Below are 22,503 nucleotides of genomic sequence, written 5' to 3' on the forward strand. Positions count from 1 at the left end.
TATCCATATATATCTACAAAATCATCAATAAAAGTGATAAAGTACCTGCTACCACTATTACTTGGAACTTCAATAGAACAAAGATATGAATACATAATTTTAAGTAATCTTCTGATTCTCCATGACTTTCCTGTAGGGAATAGATCTCTGTGCTTCTTTTCTAGTTAGCAAATCTCACAAACATAATTAGAAATACGCACCCGTAGTAGACCAGAAACAAGTCATTTTCTTGACAGGTAGTTTAGGTCAGAAAAATAAAAATGTCCAAACTGCATATGCCACAAGCAACTATCATCAAGTATTGCAGAACCAATGTAAGAGGGATTAACATGTTGAATTTTCAACGGAAACATTCTGTTTGAAGTCATCTTTGCTTTATCTATGAACCTTCTGTTGTTGTTAAACAAAGTGCAATATCCACAATATGTTATCATCTTATATCCCTTCTCAGATAACTGTTCCACACTCAATAAATTATAATCAAGTTCAAGAGCATAGAAAATATAAAAAATATAACTCAGAGAATCATCCGTCAATCTAATTGGTATTTGCCCTTTTCCTTCAATAGCGATCTTTGTACTGTTACCAAACTTCAATAATAGTTTAACTGAATCATCTAGTGAAGAAAATAACTCTTTTCTACCAGACATATGATTACTCCAGACATTATCTAAGTACCATATATTTTCATCTTTAGCACATGAATCACTTGTAAAAAATAAATTTTGAGTACCCGGATTATTATCAGCCTTTCGATGCTGATTTTCTGCAATATTTGCTTGATTGTTATGCATCATTCTGAATTTGCAAAACATCTCGTACCTTTCATATTCTTTTGCAAATACTGTAGCTTTGCTTTTTGGGTATTATCTACACCTTTATACGATAGCTTTGACGTGTTCCATGCTTCTTTTATACTTTTGACATTTGCTATTTTTCCAAATACCGTATGATTTACTCCTTGATCAATTAGAGATAGTGCCAATTGATCTCTCCTCTGTTGGGCAGCATCTGCTCCTTCTTGCAAACCTGGTTCAATGAAATTTCACAGGTTTTGAGCCTTTAAATGGATTGACATAAAAGTCTCTCAATAACTATAATCGAGTTTCCCATCTAATTTGAAATCAGACCACACAACATTAAAAGTGTTTTCCATACTGACTTACGAACAAATAATTATGTGAGAACTCTCCCACATCTCACAAACTCTCAAACACTTGGTGCTGGATTAACCAGCTCTGATGCCAAATCTAATTATAAACCCATAATTTATTGGCCCTAGGATCACTCACTCACATAAATGATACTATCAACTTTTTGCCTCTCAAACTCACCAACAACACACTCACAAAGTAGAAGAGATTTTCTAATAACTCAATATATTTTCATTCATATAGAGAGATGATTAAAGTACACGGTGTTCAAGCCTTTATATAGACAAAGTTTCATAATTAAATAATAATTATTATAAGGGTTAAGTACGATTTTGGTCCCTAAGGTTTAGGCCGAAAATTTTATTTTATTTTATTTTATTTTTAACAAAGATAGGAAGACTCAAACGCACAACCTCTTAGATAAGTATGGAGAGACTATGCCATTTGAGCTATAACTCATTGGCGCCGAAAATTTTATTGGTCCCCAACCTTTTTTTGCATTTGAATTCGTTCCTAAAGTTCAACTTGGTTTTAAAATCGTCCTTAAGACCAAAATACCCTTCTCTAATAATTGTTCCAAACAACCTTCTTCACCAAAATACTCAGTTTCTCTTCTTTTTTTCTTCTTCTTCATCCAAAATTTATGCTTTTGCTTCTACAACCATTAAAATAAATTTAAATAAAATTATCATTAAGAAAATAAAGCATCATCAGCAACAAGGGGTTTTCACAACAACAGCAACAACAATGGAAGTTTTTAAACAGAAGCAAAAGGAATAAATAAGAAACATTAGTAGCAGCAACAAGACACAACAATAGGACAATAAGAAAAACCAATGTAATAAACAAGAAACAGAAGCAAAAAACATTATTAAAGAATCAATAAATCTGCATTTCAAATATTTCAGAATCAATAAAATAAAAAATAGAAAGTAACCCTAATTTAGAATTGAAATAAATTAAAAGTGAAACGAGCAGAAGCAGATATTCACTGGAGAAGCAGAAACAAAAAGAAGAAAATGCAAAATGATGAGGATGCGAGTAGCAGCGAGTGACAAGGAGTAGAGGCGAGTAGCGTGAAACAACGGTGAGCACGTGAGGAGCAACGACAAGCAGCGAGGAGTAGCGGCGAGCGAGCGAGGAGCGGCATGGCAAAGCTTGCCAGGAAACAGCAAACTGGAGGAGCCACCTATGCGGCTCTGACCCCACCGTCCGATCTGCTTGCATCGATGCTGTCTCCACCATGCCCGCTCATGGACGTGTTGGCACTGAAGTAGAAACGACGACGGCAATACGCAACATCTCCTTTACCGGTATCGTTGCCACTTTCCTCTTCCCCGTGCTTTTCTCTCTCTTTCTCTCTCTCTCTCTCTCTCTCTAGTGACTGCTTCTCTCTCTTTCTCTGTTTTTTATTTTTTTTTTAATTTTATAATTTTTGTTAGGGGTAATTTGGTCTAGAATTTTAAGATTTAGGTAAAAAAGATTATTTTAAAACCAAGTTGAACCTTATAGACGAATTCGAATGCAAAAAAAAGTTGGGACGAATAAAATTTTCGGCCTAAACCATAGGAACCAAAATCGTACTAATCCTTCTTATAACAACTAAGCACTAATTGTAATATTTCATGAAACTAGTAGAAACATATGACTAGTCAAAATTCATATTCAAATTTGTTTCAAATTCTTCAAGTTTACTCATCAACTTGAAGCTTATAATTCATGATTCTTTTAATATGGAGGTGATGAATGCAATTTTTTATATAAATATTTCATGGTTCTTCCTTTATTTGTTTCATCAAAACCAACTGGAGTTATAGTTTCTAAGTTTGACTAGGAGATAGAACTTGACTTGTGATTCTTGTAGTTTCTAGTTTCATCACTCGTGATTCTTGTAGCTTCTAATTTCATGATAATTCTAGTATGGTGCAAATTGATTTAATTTTTACTAGCACTAACTAACATGAAAAAACTACAGACAGACCAACACAACGAAACCCGCTGAACAAACTAGATCAAAAGACAAACAAAAAACCCAAACTTGATCCAACTGGTTAATCCACAATTATAAAATCATTAGTCACACAAACCCAGGATCCGCCAACCTCACATAACAAGATTATTATCAAGCATAAACCCATCGTTAAAGGAGCCCAACCACATGTCCCACTTTCAAACATAGTCGTCAACACCACCCATAACTTCACCTAGATTGCAATAATAATGCACAGACACTTTAAGGAAAATTGGGTGAACCCTTCCCCAGATGAATCAACTCAGGTGACAATGGAACACAAGGTGATGCCAACCTTTGACCTGGGAGCGAAGGAAGAACCTCCTAACTTCTTTTTCCACTATTCCTCCAAATTTAGGTTTTGATAAATTAAGACATTACCAGAAAAAAGCTTGTGGCCACACTTTTTTCTTGCCACGCTTTAAAAATGTGGCCAAAAAGAATCAATGGCCACGCTTTTATGAGGGTGGCGATTGATTAGAGATTTGCCACGTTTTTTCTTGTCACGCTTCAAAAGCGTGGCAAAAAAGGTCAATGGCCACGTGAGGGTGGAAATTGATTAGAAATTTGACCATGCTCTTTTTGACATGCTTAAAAAAAGTGGCTATAGAAAAAACAAGTACATTTTTGAAGCATAGCAACATGATTTTTCTATAATGACATTTTAAAAGCGTGGCCCTTTCCTGTAATTCTTTTGGCATGCTTCAAAAACGTGGCAAAAAAATTTCCAACAAAAAAAGCTTTCGTTCTTTTAACAAAACCTAACACTCCTAATAACCTAATAACAAAACCTCTGACCCTAACAGTATGTTTGGATCAACAGAAATTAAATGGAAAGGAAATGCAAGGAGGAAAAATAAACAGAAATTGAAGTTTTCCCTTGATTGGATTAGAATGGAAATTGGATGGAAAGAAAAAATAGTGGCGTCGGACCCATGCTTAACTTTTCCTTCCAAACTTGTGAAGAAAACCACTGAGAATTCCAAATAAAAGTAAAATTATCAATTTGTCCACTATGTTAAAATTGAGAGCAAATTTCCTAATGTAGCTTGCTGTCTCTGAAAGTTGGAAACACTTCTTTTCTCCACTGCAGCTTCACCGTCGTGCTCAATAGTACTAATGTGGCTTCACTGTCATCCACAACGCCATGACAGTTTCGTCATCGTCGTGACAGCTCCTTCTCCTCTTCATCCTTGCAAATTCAAGCCAAAGGTGAGTCCTTTTTCGTTCGATTTTGTAGTTTCACCAAAAACAAAATAGAAAAATAATCACTGCACATAGTATGTGCTCTTCTTTTGTTTTTCAACTGAGATCCTCTTGCTTCGACTTCTTGTTTTTGTTCCTCAAATCCACAGTTTTGTGCTTGCTTCCTTGCTAGGGTTCGGCATGTAGAATCTGGATACTCGATAGAGTTCGACAATAGAGGATGCCTGCTGCCTATTGTTGGCTTGTGTGTGTTGGTGATCCCCGTTTGAGTATTGTTGCTCTATTCAAAAGCTGAATAAATATATATGACATTATGAACCATTTTCCTTATTAATTTCTACATGTTTGATTTCTTAATTTTCTTTTTTATTTTTTCTCTTTTTAATTGATTTGATTTCTTAATTATATGCCCCATTTGCAACCAAGTGTAGTGATTAACTGAATCAATATCATGGCTATAGTTTATTTAAAAGTCCAAAGCTTCCCAAATGGCTCCATCTAGTTAGATTTTATCTTCCGATGCTGTGATTGTTTTATTTCAATTTTTTTATTAAAATAATATATGATAAAAAAAAAAATAACATTACTATAGGTAGGAAATATCTAGGCATTCTTCTCTTTATGATCTTTGAAAGAATTCAAAAAAAAAATTATAGAAGGTAAAAAGTACAAAAGATATTTGATGGTCACATAGGGTATGAGTATCCAAACATTGACTATTTATTAATCATCAATGGGACAACTAATTCTTTTAGCTCTTGCTTTTTTCTTTGTACATGGCAATGAATTAATGGACATATAACAAACGCAGCTATTACTGTAGGATAATTTTCTTTTAAGGTTTCCTCCAATTTTTACTAAAACCTTATATCTTTTTGAATGTCATCATGAGTATTTTAGTTCATCCCTTTTTTTATAATGAAATTCAAATTATACAAAAGTTCTTCAAATTAAATGGCTTATTATACTTGTCTCTGGCTAAAATCTCTTATTGATTTAGTTGTTACTAATGTCTAAATGGAAAGGAAAAATAGTGTGCTTGTTTTATTGGTTCACTTACAAAGCATTTGTTCAATGTATCTTGAACCCATTTTTTTTTTACAAATTATACTAAATCTTGCTTTGATTAACTTAATTTTGTACCTTCTAAATTGTTAAGTGTTGTTGGTAGCTAAGCCCACTTAATTTGTGTGATAAATCAAAGCATTAATTAATATACCATGTAATTTGCAGTATATGTGTATTGTTTATGACAGTGAGCTTTGGAATAAAATTTGACATTTAGGAGTTGGAGATAAGTGTCTCATAACAAGGTATCTTTAGTGTAACAACGTATGTTATTTTCTGTTTACTTTTACTATTGATATGTCCACTCTGAACATTATATTTTCATAGATGGATAACGAAAATATTAAAGATGCGAATTTAGAAGATAGAACGAACGTCATGCATGACTCAGAAAATCAAGTAACTTCTACTGACGTATATCAACCTAAACCAATACAAATCTTAACTTGTGTTAGGGAAGAGTTAGAAAAGAGACAACATATTTGTGTCGCATCTCTTTCATATTTTACGGTGCATGCATTGTATATTTTGGAATTATTATCACAATATAGGCCTAGGCAAATTAATGACGAAAACTTGGAAATAGAAAATAGGCATACTCAGTTAATGATGCGGTTACTGAAGTCTGAAAAATGGCAAGATGTCATACGTATGAGCCCTGAAGTATTTAAACTGTTGTGTCAAAAGTTAAGAGGAACTGGTAGAGTAAAGGATTTAACTCGCTCTACGCAGTGGTGAAACTTGAAATAAAATTTTGGGGGGGGCCAGATAGAAGATAATTGTCAAAATGCTTTTGATATGGACCCCATTTAAGATAAGCTCGTCTAATCTCATATCTCTGGTTTGGGTGATACTGCCAAATTTAAAGCCGTTTTCCAGGGTCTCGTTCTAAAAAATTAAGGTCAAACTTATCAGATATAACTTTTTGAACTTTTAAAGGTTGTATCTCACTTTTTTCATGATTCGTTAAAGTAGAAGAACTATCTACAGGTGTTGATATTATAAAAGTTATATGTTCTCCTTCTTAAATATCAGCATTCCTCTTAAAAAATGCATCAATTCTTTGATTTTTTATTATTATTTTATATAAAATTTGAATATATATTTTGTAAAATATGTAAAGAAGAAGTTAGAAGGACAAATATTAAAATTTATAATATTTATTGAATTTTTTTATCAATTTATAAAAATACAATAATATTAATACTTATTGAATATTCTATTATTTTTTATCATATAAAAAATTAAATTAAATAAATAATAAAATATAAAATAATATTAAATTAAATAAATAAAAAATATCTAATTTTTTATATTTGAACTTAAAGATAGAGGGAGTGTTGCTTATTGAACTTGTTGGGTACTTTAAATCATAGTAAAATATTTAAGTCAATTAAACTATTTTTTATCTTTTGAAAAAGTACTACTAATTTTTTTATAAAAAGTTTTGGGGGGAGGGGGGGAGGGGGGCATGGCCCCACTTGTCTGAACTAAGCTCCGCCCCTGGCTCTACGGTTGAAGAGCAAGTTGCTAAATTCCTCCATATTATAGGGAATAATGTGAAAACTAGAACCATGTCTTTCTTTTTTCACTGCTCAGGAGAGACAATTAGTCGTCACTTTCACAATGTCCTACATGCTATTCTATCGTTAGAGGGAGACTTCTTCAAGCAATCATCTGGTGAGGATGTTCCTTATGAAATACTTCATAATAGTCGATTCTATCCATTTTTTAAGGTACTAAATCTTTTAATTTACTAAGTGAATTTTATGTAATTGTCAACGAAATAATTATAAAACTGTTATGTTAATATGTCAATATACTTTACAAAAAAGGACTGCATTGGAGCCATAGATGGAACTCATAGTCGTGTGAAGGTACCAAGGGTAGAAGTCCCTTGTTTTCACGGAAGAAAAGATCACCCTATACAAAATGTGTTAGCTGCTTGTGGGTTTGATATGGAATTCACTTATGTGTTGTCTAGTTTGGAAGGAATTGCCTCTGACTCGAGAATTTTGAAAGATGCTCTAAGTAGGAAATATCCACTTCGAATATCTGAAGGTCTGTTATAGTGTAATTTATAAAATTGTCTATATAAAGTTAACTTCATAGACACAGTATGTTATACTTTAATTTGTGTATGGAACTGTTGTAGGAAAATTTTATCTAGGTGATGCTGGATTTATGCTAAAGCCTGGGATACTTACACCATATAGAGGTATTCGGTATCACTTAAAAGAGTATTTAGTATGTGAGCCACAAAATCCAAAAGAACTATTCAACCACCGCCATTCTTCATTAATAAATGTCATTGAAAGATGTTTCGGAGTTCTATAAAAAAGATTCCCAATTATAGCTGGCGACACTGAACCTTATTATTCATTTGAAACTATGAGACACATTTTTTTGGCATGTTGTATATTGCATAACTTTTTTATGGGTGTCGATGTTGATAAATCTATAATTGATGCAGTTGACCGAGAATTGCTACAAGAATGCAACATAGATAGATCACAATCAAATCAACAACGTGATGAGGAATATAGACATGCAACATTGTTACGAGATAATATTGCAGCTGAAATGTGGAATGTGTATCAAGCTTTATGAGTGATTATATGTTTCATATATATGAATATGTATATATATGTATATTTTGCGGTCAGAATTGTTTAATTATATTTTTTTAAGGATATTTTTTACAGGTTAAATAATACCAAATAAAGGAAATAAGACAACAGAAACTAATCATCTATTTAAAGACAACTTAAGATGGTCAGATGAGATGGATGAAGTTCTATCGAATGCATTATCAGAAGAAGCATTGAAAGGTAATAGACATGATGGATCGTGGACAACTGAAGCATATGCCAATGTTGTGAAGACTTTGAGCATAGCAATAGGCCCGCACATAACAAAGAACCACATCAAGAATAGAATGAAGATATTGAAAGATCATTTTGTTGAGGCATATGACTTATTTCATCACTTAAGTGGATTTGCGTGGAGTCCTGTTACTAAAAAGTTTGAAGCTGAAGAAGAAGTGTGGCAAGACTTTATTAAGGTATCTTATACCTTTTTATTACTTATACCAATGATGAAGTTAGTCACAAAATAATTTTAACATTTCTTTTGCAAGAGAAACCCCATGCAGAAAAATGGAAAAAAAATGCAAATTAAGCATTATGATACTTTGAAGGAGTTGTTCAGAGCTGATAGAGCTACCGATAAAGGGGCTGCTACTTCACGAGAAAGGATTCAACAATTTGATAGAGATCCCATTGACTTGAATGACTCGTTTGAACACACTGGATTTTCTGACATAGATGTTAATATGGGACATGATACCCCAACGTTTTCTGGTAATTTAGATTCACCAAGTGCTCTTCATAGTCAGCCAAATCAATTAGGAGGGACTTCAACTTCAAGAGGTACAAAGCGTAAGTCTCCTATGAATGATTTTTTGGAGGCACAATATGAAAAAGTTGCTTTGGAAATTACTACCATGGCCGATGCTATAAAAGAGGGAAGTTATCTGTCTAGCAAGCTACATGACGTGGCTCAGAGACAGGTTGAATCAGTTGAGAGACAAGTTTCTGTGGCTGAGAGGTAAGTTTCGGTTGTTGAAAAATAAGTCTCATTAATTGAAAGACAAGTTGCAATTGCTAAAAATGGGTTAGCTATTATGCAACAAAGTAGGCATCGCCTTTACAGCAATCAGATGTACGAGATATGTTGATTGAATTGGGTCTGGTAGGTTCATATCGAATGCAATGTTATCAGTTTTTAAGTGAAAATGAGCAGAAAAAGCGCCAAATTTTCGGGATCCCACCTGAAATGCGACTGGATGCTCTTTTTCATTTCACGATGTGGTGTTTGCTTAGGAGATATGGTATTTTCAGAAAACGTTCACCATTACAGGTATAATTTTTATACGCACTAAATTTTTTGTCAATTTGAGGTTATTATTTTTAATAATTGATTATGTGTGTTTCTTATTGTTGTAAAGTATGAGTATATACAGGGGCGGAGCTTAGTTGAGACAATGGGGCTATGGCCTCCTCCATACTTTTTATAAAAAAAATTAGTAGTATTTTTTTAAAAAATAAAAAATAATGTGTACAGATAGCTCAAATTATGTAGAATTCAATTTTTAGAATATTTTTTTTGAAAGTGTTGTGTGATGATAAAATAGTACTCTCCTGAATTCCTGGTCGTTGTTACTCTGTAGTGCTAGGGAGCCAATGGCCTAAGTGTACAATGTGTACAATGGGCTAAATATTTGGTTTATGAATCAAATGAACATCACCTATACTATGCAGAATAACCATCCGGATACCAGGGATAACCATCTGGATACTAGGGATAATAAACATCTCATGTTATAAAAAGCTAATTTTGGGTTCACCAAGGTTCAAACTCCTGACCTTCTAGATCTGAAACTCTTATACCATGTCCTGAAACCACTCATCCCAAAAGCGTAACCTAACAAGACAATATAACACTAATAATAATATCTCTAATACTTTTTAAACCTTCATTGTACACATTGTACGCTTAAATCATTGGCTCCCTATACTTTCTCTTTGACATTTTATTATATGTTTATAAAAATTGAATATATTTTTTTCGCACGTAATAAAAAAGAAATAGTAGCCACTTCTAGTAATAATTTATTTTGTAAATGCGATTTACAAAATAGTACTCTCCTAAATTCCTGGTTGTTGTTACTCTTTTGACATTTTGTTATATGTTTATAAAAATTGCATATATTTTTTTTCGCACGTAATAAAAAAGAAATAGTAGCCACTTCTAGTAATAATTTATTTTGTAAATGCGATTTAGTGAAACTTTTTCTTAAATATGATTAAGGAGATTAATGATGTAACCTATGAGTAATTTTTATTATTCTTTTAAAAAATTATTTATTTATATATATTTAAAAAATAATAATACATTTTTTATTTATGATATTTAAAAGACAATAAAAAAAATAAATTCAAAAACATATTATTATTAACGTAAATAATATATTAAAATTCTAAAATACAATTGAGATCATTCTTTATTAAAAAAATAATTTAAATACATTAGTATATTATAATTTATATATAATATAAATAAAAATATTAATATAATTTTATTTGATTATAATTTTTTTTATTCAAATAAAAAAAATTTTCTCCTATTTTTTTTTTATCTATCTTCTCTTCGTCCAACCTCAAAAAAAAAAAAAAAAAATCTTTTTTTTCCTTCTCATTTTCTTTGTTCCCATCTTACATCCAAACAAAATGTAAGTGAGACTCACTCTTTCAGTCCCTCCCTCCTATTCTCAGAAATCTCCATTCTCCTCCATAGCACCTTCCTCCCTCCGTCGGTAGAGTCGTAGACCGTAGCGCGTCCCTCCCTCCTCCTCCATCCGCGACGCCGTTCTCCTGCCCCGCCATCCTTCTCGCGCAATCCGCGGCAGTGGCGCGTTCCTCGTCGCCAAGTCGCGAGTCCCAACCGTGGCGCTCTTCTCCATCAAAGAAGCAGCAGAAGTTCTATCACTATCAACAGGAATGGAAGAAGAGAGCGAATCGGTAAGAGTAAAGGACATCATTCTGAAGCGGAAGATCGGAAATGGGTCGTTCTCGGCGGTGTGGAGGGCGGAGCACAGAGGCACCGGCGAAGAGGTGGCAGTGAAACAGGTCTTCCTCTCCAAACTCAACCTTCGCCTTAAGTCATTGTTCCACTGCGAGCTCAATTTCTTGTCCTCCGTCAACCACCCCAACATCGTTCGCCTCCTTGATTTCTTCCAGGTTCTTCTTTTTTAATTTTGGTTCCCTTTTATTTGAATGCCCTTTTTCTTATTTTTTAAATTAAAGTGAAATATGTTGAAAAAAATCAATTCTTTGTTGCATAATTGAAGGATCATTTTATTATTGTTATTTAAACTTTCGCTATTTCTGATTTCTACTTTAGTATGATGGGATGTGCGTACTTGGTGATGGAGTTCTGTGCTTGAGGGAACCTTGCAGTTAGAGCACCCCATCATGACTCAAAATCTAATGAACAAGAGATCAAGTAAATCACTTTAGTAATAATTAGTAATAATATCTTCTAAATTCTCCCTCTTTTAAATCCTTTTAGATACTAGTACATCTTTCTTTTCATGTAGCTCAACTCAAGAATGGCATATACTGAACCTTACTTGAATCATAAGCTGTGCCCTCTTTCCAAGATTCAGGTATGTTTGTATGTTTTTTCTTCTTTTTTTGTTTTTGATAATTGAATAAGGCTCAATTATTGAGAAGGTAGGTGCCTAAAACTATGACGATCATTTTGGAATTTCGACCAGCCCAAATGGAAAGTTCCTTGTGTTTTTATCTGCGAGAAGTACTGTGGATTCAGGAGTGCACGATGCTACAAACTCACTACATAGAATTGATTGGCCAACCGATGGAAAACTCACTACAAACTGCATCATGTTGAGTGTATAAGGTATATATTTATCTGCGATGGTTTTATTATTTCTTTCAAATTGAATCTCAACCTTATATGCACAATACTGATGAACAATGATGCATTTCAACATTTTAATAATGAGACATCTCTTTTTATGTTCTTTTCAGGTTGATATGGTTGTTGTTATTGATGGGAGCAGAATTTTGGGACTTGGAGATTGGAGTTCATGGAAATGGCAATCCATTGGGAAGCTTGATCTGTATGTTGCAGCTGCTGGGAAAAATCCTAAACGGTATATGTGCAACATTTTCCATTTATTATTCCTTTCAAACTGTTCCAATATTGATAAAATTAATAGCTCTAAGATGTCTGTTAAAATATCCAAGTTTTGGTTTAAATGTTATGATGAATAATACTTGAAAAGCATTTTTTGATCGAAGTTGCTACTCATCACAGAGTTCACGCCCTGGGATGATTCCGTCGCCATGAATGGCATTGTTGCTGGTCTAAAAGGATTCAGAGATGATGATGTGAAGCCATTTTCTGCTGGTTTGAATTCAGCTGAGACTCAGGTTTGTTTGTAGATAAAAATAATTTAATTCTTTTTCTTGTTAATGTAGGAATATGTACAAGTAACTCAGCAAGGTAGTGAACTTAAATCTAATGCCATTGACATAAATACATGATTTTGTTGCATTGATCTTTGATTAGAATGAAAGTAGAGGATTTTCTTCTCTCTGTTTTTCATACAAACAGTTTTTGACTAATGAAATTTCTTAGGATCCTCTATTCGTTGTATGTCTGATTGCGAATCAAAATAATTTAACTAACAAAGTAAGCAATAAGTTCTTCTTTTTCTAGCTAGGCTTATATTCGCTGGCTCCAATCATTCTTTGACTCAATGTTTCGGCAATAATAATTAGAACTAGATATTTAGCATTAGAAGAGGGATATAGAGCTAGCGGTCATTTTTTTTTTGACTTTACATTATTATTGAGGAACCTTCAACACGGGATAGTAGTAGTTAATTACTTTGATAGTAGTTGTTATTGTCTATTACTAATATATATATATATCAAAGGCTAATTAAGAAAAGCAATGATGGCTATGAAAGATTTGGAGAATATATTATTAAGATTTCATTCCTATGAAAATATGTTGAGTTATCTGATTTGTTTGATAAACTGAATTTGGCAGATTACAAAAATTTAGGCTAGAGTGGTTATCCTTGTTTGATAGTAATTGATACTGGTTTCAGCAGGCTCATTTCTTTTCTTTTCTTTTCTTTTCTTTTCTTATCTTTTCTTTTCTTATCTTTTCTTTTCTTTGCTTTATATGAAGTTTGGTTGTTGCTTCGGTACCAAGGTTGTCTTGCCATGTAATGTACTCCCTTGCTGCTAATCTTCATTCCTTGAGTCATGGAAATTGATGAATTATTGCTGCTATATAGGCCATGTAAATGCAGTGCCAGTGAGGGAGATCCATCAAGCAGTGCTGCACAGGCAAGCATTTCCTTTTGCTTTGTAACTTGGATCCTTGAGATTCTATTGTCCCTTGATACCTTTTTTGGGTGGCTGGAGCATAACCCTTTATTTATTGAATTGAACAGGCAATAGGCTTGATAGCGGCAGGGAAGGAATTGCAAGGACTTAAAGCTCTGAATCTAAATAAATTATTGAGGGATTCTGAAAATTTTACTATCCAATACTATACCAAAAATGGATTATTGCTTAAGATTGTCTCATAGTCTGCTTCATCATGCTCTTTTATATCTTGTTTTATCATACTGTTCTTCCTAATGGATTATTTTAATCATTTGAAGATTGTAACATTAGTTCGCAATTTTGTATCCCCAATATGATTACAGATTTTTCTAAATGATGTAAAATTGTTTGACCTGCTGCTTGACTTTGTTTTCTACATACTGTTTTGGGTGGTTGCAAACAGGTTTTACTATGTTCTGTTTATTTAATTTGATAAGGATATACCAGGATTTTTTTTCTAATTTAATAAAAGATATAGCCACGCTTTGAAAGCGTGGCCATATCTCTCACATACGACCACGTTTTTAAGTGTGGCAATTTGTAAAAGTGTGGCATAAAATAAAGCGTGGCGATAGAACAACCAACATGCTTGCAGATGTGACTTTTTTTAAAGAGTGACATTAGCTCAAAAAGCGTGACGATATCTTCGCCACGCTTTTAGAAATGTTTTCTTGTAGTGAATTTAAAAGGAGAGTAATTTGTCTTTTTTTTTTTTTTTATAATATAAAACCATTCCAATAATTGAAGCTGAACCACCGAAAATCCGAGTCATGAAGACTATTATACAAGTGTTCTGTATAAATCACATCACTAATAAGTGCTACAGTATATAGACAAAGTACTAACGTCATTTGTTTCTTCCACCGTTTTACATCCTAACGTATTCCAAAATGCTCTATTCAAGATACTTGGTCGCTTTCAAAATCTACTTTTACATCACCAGAGGTTAGAAATTGCTACTCCATAATGTTAATCAGACAAGAATAGTTTTGGAAGATTTTTAGAGAATAAAAATGTCAAAAACCAAAATATTCAACCCAAAAATTTTTAGAACCAATTTAGGGATTTATTCTTAAATTTAAATTAATAGTGATAAATTAACCAAAAATACTATGTGCACAAAAAAAATCGTTATTATGTATTTGTGTATAAATATATATTATTTAATTTATTTTAATATATATTTTATATTTTAATATATATTTTATATGAAATTATTAATAACTGATTTGATGGTTGATTTTTTGTTAACACCAAACATGATCATAAATTAACACAAAAAAATGAAACACTTGTCAAGTGTAAAAATGAATTTCCATTTAAATATCCTCACATTCACATTCACATTCACATGGTCAGCAAACCGAACCCACAAAAAATAGATTAGCCAAAGAAAATTGCACCAGAAAGTTAAAAGAATAAATAAATAAATAAAAATTTTAAAAAGATCAAATTGGAAACCAAAACCTTAAATTAATAAAAAAAAATATTAGGAAAAAAGAAAGTAATCAATCTCCCCCCTTCACAACATCTACACTTGCAGCAGAAGACAATAACTTCTTGAATATCCTAAACAAAGCAGCACACGAAATTTGCTTCAGTCTCCTCCAAACCAGACACTTGTTCCTCCTACCATGGTGTCTACCAATAATCCTCTTTCTGCAGTTGTTCCTCCAACCACCATGGTTGCCACGTGTTACTCTCTCCTTCACCCTCCTAAAACACCTTTTTGTCTTTTGAGGGACACTCTCCTTCCTTGAAAACTGGTAGCTCCTAAGGTACATCTGCCTACATGAGATGCTATCCACCACCTTCGGGTGATCCTGACCATACACGTGGCATCTCCTCCTACCCTCGTGGCTCAACGACCTAACAAACTCTACGTCTGATTCCGGCCACTTATACAGGTTCGTATAGTTGGCGCGAATGCGAGAATCACGTGTGTCATTGATACAGTTAGATATGCAGATCGAATTCATTCTTACAACTGTTTCTTGTGTAGTTGTGTTGTTCTTCTAATGAGTTTTTTTTATTTTCTTTTGTTCTTATTTTCTGTATGGGGTATGTGATGAAATTTGGAAGAGAATGGAAATTGAAAGGATTTGTCCTTGGATTGAAAGAGAATTAATTAAGGTTGTGGGAATAAAGGGTGGTTGAATGGATTTTATAGTGTGGGATTTTTGTCACGTTATGATATGATGATGTATGATGATTTGCACCTTAGAATTTCTCCTATACTATATATCTTTGGTAAAGTAAGGTTTGCTAAATTTAATTGAATGTGTGAGAGTTTATGCTGTATGTTAGGCAAAAGTTAGATAGCCTAAAGAAAATGCCACCGTGTTATGCATATTAAAATATATATATATATTGTGTTTATAAGGGACCGGGATGGAGGCTAATGTGGAAACTGGAAAGGTAATTTTCTTTTGCAAATTATTTAACATTATCCAGTCTTGTCTCTTGTCTACATCAAACTCTTGGTTTTTTTCCCCATTTCTCTATACTTCTTTACTTGTCATTTAGAACATGTAATTGTTAGAAACATGAATTTATGTGTAATCTAAAAATAGTATGACTAAATAACTCTTAATTAACTAATGAAACTGAAAATAATAAAATATTTTTAAATGTTTTTATAGACTAAGTATAAGTAGTAATAATTCTTTGGATAAAGAAAAAGAATGACAGATATATTGTGAAAAAAAAAGTCAAGATAAAATAATAAGAAACAAAGAAGTAATCCATCCAAAATTTTTAGTTTAAGAAGTTTGTTAACAAATATTTTAAAACTTCACATTAAGGAAATAAAAGTAAAAATTTAAAAAAAATTATGCGTAAAATGTATTAAACTATGAATAAAGTACTAAATTAAACCACATAAATTATAGCATTGACAAATTTAATAAAGAAAATTAAACTAACTTATAACTATAAAAGATAAATATTAATAGATAAAACTATTTAAATCTTAAAAAATTTTAAACTATTTATTCAATCTATCTTATTTTTTTCCAAATTCTAACTCTCACCTTATCCTATTCCCAATTTCCAATACTCTTTATCCTCACTCACAGTCTCCCAATCCCTTTTCCTTCCCTATTCTCGGGTAGTGTTGATGTTGAGAGAAGATTGGTGGCACTGTCACTGAACATGTGGAAGTATCTTCAAGTTATGGACAATAATGATCATGAAGTTGTGTGTTGTTAGTCAATTCTCAAATGTGGCTAATGCTTATAACCAAGGTTTTGAGAATTGAATTGATGATCCAACCATTCTAGTTATTAATTTATTGATAAAAAATATAAGTAACTAACAAAGTTATCGAACAATATGAACAATAGAGTTAAAAAATAAATTAATATTAAATTTAATTAGTGATATTAATAATTAAGATATAATAATAATCAAATTTAAAATTCAAAAAAATAAGGATTTTTACATTGTCTCTTCAACTAGTTTATCTTCTCTCGCTGCATACTTCCCCGCCGAACCCAAGCCATTAACGCGCCTCCGCATCTGATACCGCGCTTCTGCAGCCGTCGCCACCGCTTCTACCCCATCCGCCGAGCAGCCAGCCATTTCCTGAATTTGTTTTTTCTTCCCACCGCCAATTCAGTAGAACCGTGCAGTCTATCGAAGCCTAATGTGGTCACTATCACCCCCGCATCGTCTCCGACTGATCCGACCAAAATACAGGAGAGAGTTGTGGTTGCCGTTTCAAGATTACGTAACTTCTTATAGCCCTTTCAATGGAGTCCCATTTTGGTGAACCAGTTTCTCATTCTCTAGCATCCTTCACTAACGGCAATACCATCCATTCAAGTGACAATCTTCTCAATTCTTCCAACGTTGAAGGTGAAAAGTCTAACAAGGTAAGTAATGTATGTTGGTGGTGTGGGACGTATGTTTATTTTCATATAAATGAGATGGTTAATCTAAGTCCAATATTTTTAAAAATTGATGGTATTCATTCCAAAAATTTTTTTATGGTGTTCTGGTTCTGCCGTATAGGAATTAGTTCAAGGGTGATAAATCATATATCAATTTCTAAAGAGGATGAAGATGAGCTATTTATTTTCTTAATCCGATAAACTATTATGTTACCTTTTTAATATGTTATACTGAATTTGGTTCATTATAGGTTTATTGTTAAATTCTAATCATTGCTCATGGTTGCTATTAGATTGTTTTGAATCCACATTTTTATGCTCCCATGCCATGCATGCACAAACAAAAAACTGGCTACATATGTAAGGAAAAGGAAAAGGGTACAGCAGTTAATACTGAGCTTTTTGACTTTTCAAAGCACAGAAGAAAACTTGGTTTAGGTTGTGTAGGTGTGTTTCATAGGTGGTGGACCCATGCATGCTATATAAATAAATAATTAATTAATATAAGACTAATTAGTTTTGTGAGAATTTTGTATGAGTATACTTCTCATTGTTATGATTTCTGTTAAGTCTTGTATAATAATAAATTTTTAATGATATGCTTTGAAAAAGTGTGAATTAAATATTTTTAGATGACACTTGTTTAATAGTACCGTATCTAATTAGTTTGTTTGTTTTTGTTTGGTTGTGTATGTTATGATTGTAGGCAATAGATTGTACGAACATTAATGAGTTTGGAAGTGATGACACGGATCTTGTTGATGAGGTTTGAACACTAGTATATTAATGTTTTTTTTAACCTCATGTTTTGAATCAACCATTAATCCTCATGTTCATCGAATGATGTTTGTATTGAACTGATTCCTAGTTACTAGATCACAGTTGTCTTGCCGAAGATGAAATACCAAGAGTTGGGATGCGGTTTAATCATTTGAAGCTGGCTCAGGATTTTTATGCGACCTATGCAAAGAAAGTAGGTTTCATAAGCAAGATAAGGAATACAAATTATGACAGGATGACTAAGGAACTAATTAACCAATCTATTCATTGTAATCGGGAGGGTTTCCGTGGATCTCGTGTCAAAGCACCCACACGAAAGAACACGGTCGCAGCTGTCGGGTGTAGAGCAAGGGTATATGCAAAGTTTGACAAGGTGAAGCAAGATTGGGTTTTGCTAAAGGTTGAGTTGAGGCACTCGCACCCATGTTCAACTAAAAAGGCGGTGCATTACCACGAGATTAGAGAGTTGACCATGCATGCGAAATGCATGATTGAGGTTAATGATGAGGCGGACATTTGACCCAACAAGACATTTCTAGCATTGGCTAACGAGATTGGTGGGCCATCGAACCTGGGCTTCTCCGAGAAGGATGTCAGGAACTACATCTCATCAAGACTCAGATTCACTAATGTCAACGCCAATGTCGAATGTTGGATTACTTCATGCGAATGAAGGAGATGAATCCGAACTTCTTCTATGCAGTAAATGTGGACGACGATTACAAATTTAAGAGTGCAGTTTGGGTTGATGCACGGTGCAGGGCTTCTTATGAATACTATGGAGACGTGGTGTCATTTGATACCACATACAGTACGAACCGGTAAAATATATTTATGTTGACGTTGTTTACTTTTTGTGGTATTTTGTATTAGTTGGATGTTAATAAATGTGGTTGTTTTTACTTAGGCTTGGTTTGCCGTTCACCTCTTTCGTCGGTGTGAACTACCATGGTAAGTCTACTTTGTTAGGCTGTGCTTTGCTAGGCAGTGAGGAGATCCCTAGTTTTGAGTGGGTGTTCACGTAATGGCTGAAGTGCATGGGAACTGCACCACATGGTATCATCACAGACCAGTGCAGGTCCATGTTTGGTGCAATTAGGAAGGTCATACCCAATACACGCCACCGTTGGTGCATATGGCATATAACGAAAAAGATACCGTATAAGCTCGGTGGTTATGATAGGTTCAACGAGTTGAATGCCAAGCTGAAGCACATTATATGGAACTCTCAGTCGGTTGAGGGTTTCGAGGATGGTTGGGCTGAATTCATTGAGGAGTTCGACCTACATCACAATAAATGGCTATCAGGTTTGTGTCTTTTAAGTCAAATCACGTATTGTCATTGCTTAGATGTTGTACTACTCTTGTATGTTGTTCTAAAAATCTGTTCCTAATACGGGTTTCTGTTGTTGGGTGGTTTGTTTTGTGTAGACCTATTTGATGACCGACGCATGTGGATGCCGATCTTTTTCAAGGGTCAATTTTGGGCTTCTATGAGGAGTACGCAAAAGAGTGAGAGTATGCACTCATTCTTTGGTGGATACTTACATTGCAAGACTAGCTTGGTTCAGTTCGTCCATGAGTACGACAATGTGCTTGAAAACAAGGAGCAGAAGGAACTAGAGAACGATGCTGCAGACTCAAAAGGATTAATCCCATGTGCAACTAGCTCAGCCATCGAGCGATAATTTCAACAAGAGTACACCAACGACATGTTTAAGGATGTCCAAATGGAGTTTGGCAAGAAGGCTTATTGCAATATTCGTGCCGTTAATGAACAGGGTGACTCGGCCTGGGTAAAAGTGGAACAGGAAATACTAGCCTATGAGAAGACCCGGTATGTTACGTACAATGTCCATTTCGGCCATTCGACTCACGAGGTTCGATGTGAGTGCAACTTGTTCGAGAGTGCAGGTGTGTTGTGTTGCCACTGTCTTGTAGTGCTTTCATCTTACAAAGTGAATAAAGTGCCTTCATGTTATGTTCTTTGTCGTTGGAGCAAGAAAATAAAGTGCAAGCACACTTATATTAAGATTAGCCACGATGTGAGATGTTCAAATGAGAGCCACAACTTATTCAGAGGGTTGTGTGCACACTTCTACAACGTTGCACAGGAATTTGTGAATGGAGATGATGAAGCAGCCATGTTGCATGCTGCTCTGGACGATGCAAGGGCCAAGCTAGTTGATTACCGTACCAAGATGCAGAATAAAGTTGTTGCTGATGCACACACTAGCATCGCCATAGAGATTTCCTCTGTGGTGGCCACAGGGGACATTCAAGGCCCATCAAAGGTAACTACAAAGGGTCAGCCAAAAGGTAAAAGACTCGGATATGAGATGGAAAAGTCTATCAAGAAATCCATGCAGAGAAAGTGGAAGAGTTCAGGCCAGGTAAGTATCGTAATTAATTTAAAGCTTCACCTTTAGTTCATAGTTGATTAATAAGATAATGACTTGTTTTCATTTGAGTTTGTTTCTTTTAGGATAATCGTGTAGAATCCTATGAAAATATAGATTTGGATGCTCCCGCTCGGCAGATTGGTCCGCAAGGAGTTGGTGGATTCATGTCCCTGTTAAACTCTTTCAGCAATACCTAGACTGTTTTGGATAGTGAATCTGTTATGTTACATTAGAGCTCCTTTTTTGTTAGTTGTTCCAACTCAATATTTATGTTTGATGGTTATTTCGTTGTGCGAGTTGTTTGATGGTCAAATGTATATGAAACTGGTATTCTGTGAGTTTGGCTTATTGTTCCAACTCTTTTGGCTTGTTGTTAACCTGGATGTTCGATTCAATAGGATAGCGGATGTTTATTTTGATTGTTAACCAGAAGGTTATTCTAAATAGTATCGGTGTATTGTGTGTGATCAGTTAGAAGTATTTTAATGTGGATGTTCGATTCAGTAGGATAGCAGATTGTTATTTAGAATAGGCAAGGCTTCAATTACAAGTATTTTAACCTAGATGTTCGTTTCTATTAGCTAGCGGGTGTTTATTTATGTTGGTAACCAGATGGTTATTTTGAATAGTATGGTTGTGTGATCAGTTAGAAGTATTTTAATGTGGATATTCGATTCAGTATGATAGCGGATGGTTATTTCTACTTGTACACAAATAGTTATTTCTTCTGGTTCACAGATGATTATTTAGACTAATCATGGTGTATTGTGTGTGATCAGTTACAAGTATGTTAACCTAGATGTTTGATTCAGTTGGATAGTGGATGGTTATTTCTATTAGTACCCAGATGGTTATTCTTAACTAATAGCTGTTACGCATAGCTAATATATTGAAACAGAAACAGAGTAGTTAGAGCACAAAAAATGTTCTGCTACATGAAAATTTATCCTATCTGTTCTAACAAAACTCCACCGCGAAAACACCTAAACAAAATGAGAAAGGTATTTGTGGTCTTAAGACTAAGTACATCTATTGCTTTCTCCGATTCCGGTTCTTTCTCACAGGTAATTCTTTGACCCGTTTCATCAATGTCCTAGTGCTTGGTGCCGTGAATGGTGATTTAACCATCTTTTTCTTGTTTCTTGTATAGTTGTGGCTTACATGTTCTTCATTTTGTTGCAACAAAGTTTGCACCTGTTCAATTGATTCATTGTGTGCTCCCATGACAATATCCACCATGAGCTCCATTCTAAATCTCCGAAGCATACTTTGTATGGTATTTTCATTTTGAGGGTGATGATTGAAAGGCCAAATAAACATGAACCTGAAATTACAAATTTAAAACAGAGTGACCAAGTAACTTACATCGTCCCAATCATCTAGTTTACAATCTTCAGTCCATGTCTCCATGAATTTAATGACATAAATGCCACAATCCCAACTACATAATTAAGTAAGTATGGTCCAATCAGTATGATATCAATATTATAGAAACTATGAATGGATAAATTTTTCTGGTGTGTTGATTGGCTCTACTTACCCGTTCGGTTGCATAGGGACTATGGCATATGCAAAACTTGGGTCGTTCGTAAGTTGGGATGGTCGCTTTGGCCATGTCTTCAATTAGTCGCCCCTGCAAAATACTCAACAATGTTTCCTCAGTTTTTGTCTTATGTGCTCAATTGAATCTGCTAGGGTCGGATACATCGAGAATAGGAGGTATGTGCCACGGGAAAATGGTCTGTTGACTCGTTGGGCATAGAAACATCTTCAGGACCACCAAGATGAAGTGCCTTATAAAATTTGCCCGTCCTGCTTCAGTGTCCTGATTAACCGCTATTTTACGATTTATTTTGTATTGAATTGAGTGAATTTTATCCATCATTCTCACACTTATGCATATAAAACGCATGTTTTACATTTTCCTTCCCAATTTTGTGCTATGATTGAAAACATGCTTCTTTGGCCTTAAATTTGCTAATTTTTAATCCTCTCTTA

At 34.0% G+C, this 22,503-nt stretch overlaps 5 protein-coding genes across 12 annotated transcripts; 4 read left to right on the forward strand and 1 right to left on the reverse strand.

Moving 5' to 3' along the window:
* The first annotated feature begins 10,727 nt into the window (after positions 1-10,727).
* On the forward strand, positions 10,728-13,806 carry LOC110268814 (serine/threonine-protein kinase ATG1t). 7 transcript variants are annotated; one of them, XM_088503842.1, is made up of 8 exons: positions 10,728-11,240; positions 11,404-11,505; positions 11,600-11,668; positions 11,736-11,922; positions 12,054-12,178; positions 12,343-12,458; positions 13,337-13,388; positions 13,496-13,806. In XM_088503842.1, the coding sequence occupies exons 5-7, from the start codon at positions 12,076-12,078 to the stop codon at positions 13,343-13,345; spliced, it is 228 nt and encodes a 75-aa protein (XP_088359968.1). In that variant the 5' UTR covers positions 10,728-11,240; positions 11,404-11,505; positions 11,600-11,668; positions 11,736-11,922; positions 12,054-12,075; the 3' UTR covers positions 13,346-13,388; positions 13,496-13,806. The 7 variants fall into 7 exon arrangements, 4 of the variants coding, with proteins under 4 accessions (XP_088359968.1, XP_088359969.1, XP_088359967.1 ...); XM_088503843.1 differs by having other exon boundaries at positions 11,740-11,922; XM_088503841.1 differs by having other exon boundaries at positions 11,780-11,922.
* A 1,132-nt stretch (positions 13,807-14,938) lies between these two features.
* On the reverse strand, positions 14,939-15,473 carry LOC107627170 (uncharacterized). Of its 2 annotated transcripts, XM_088505514.1 has the most exons (2): positions 15,454-15,473; positions 14,939-15,413 (listed from the first exon to the last, which is right to left on the reverse strand). In XM_088505514.1, the coding sequence occupies exon 2, from the start codon at positions 15,407-15,409 to the stop codon at positions 14,939-14,941; it is 471 nt and encodes a 156-aa protein (XP_088361640.1). In that variant the 5' UTR covers positions 15,410-15,413; positions 15,454-15,473. The 2 variants fall into 2 exon arrangements, with proteins under 2 accessions (XP_088361640.1, XP_016185510.1); XM_016330024.3 differs by lacking the exon at positions 15,454-15,473 and having other exon boundaries at positions 14,939-15,436.
* Positions 15,474-17,182: 1,709 nt separating this feature from the next.
* Positions 17,183-18,623, forward strand: LOC148573667 (protein FAR-RED IMPAIRED RESPONSE 1-like). The gene is made up of 3 exons (XM_021115769.2): positions 17,183-17,305; positions 18,030-18,089; positions 18,192-18,623. Exons 1-3 carry the CDS (start codon positions 17,183-17,185, stop codon positions 18,621-18,623), a joined length of 615 nt encoding a protein of 204 aa, XP_020971428.2.
* Positions 18,560-22,133, forward strand: LOC107627169 (protein FAR1-RELATED SEQUENCE 6-like). The gene is made up of 2 exons (XM_021115770.2): positions 18,560-19,411; positions 19,535-22,133. The coding sequence occupies exons 1-2, from the start codon at positions 19,141-19,143 to the stop codon at positions 19,789-19,791; spliced, it is 528 nt and encodes a 175-aa protein (XP_020971429.1). The 5' UTR covers positions 18,560-19,140; the 3' UTR covers positions 19,792-22,133.
* Positions 19,816-20,702, forward strand: LOC148573668 (protein FAR1-RELATED SEQUENCE 1-like). The gene is made up of 2 exons (XM_088505814.1): positions 19,816-20,496; positions 20,589-20,702. The coding sequence occupies exons 1-2, from the start codon at positions 19,816-19,818 to the stop codon at positions 20,700-20,702; spliced, it is 795 nt and encodes a 264-aa protein (XP_088361940.1).
* Positions 22,134-22,503: the final 370 nt, after the last annotated feature.

The sequence above is a fragment of the Arachis ipaensis genome, chromosome B2 (genome assembly GCF_059453495.1).
Source record: "Arachis ipaensis isolate K30076 ecotype BB chromosome B2, ASM5945349v1, whole genome shotgun sequence".
Lineage (NCBI taxonomy): Eukaryota > Viridiplantae > Streptophyta > Magnoliopsida > Fabales > Fabaceae > Arachis > Arachis ipaensis.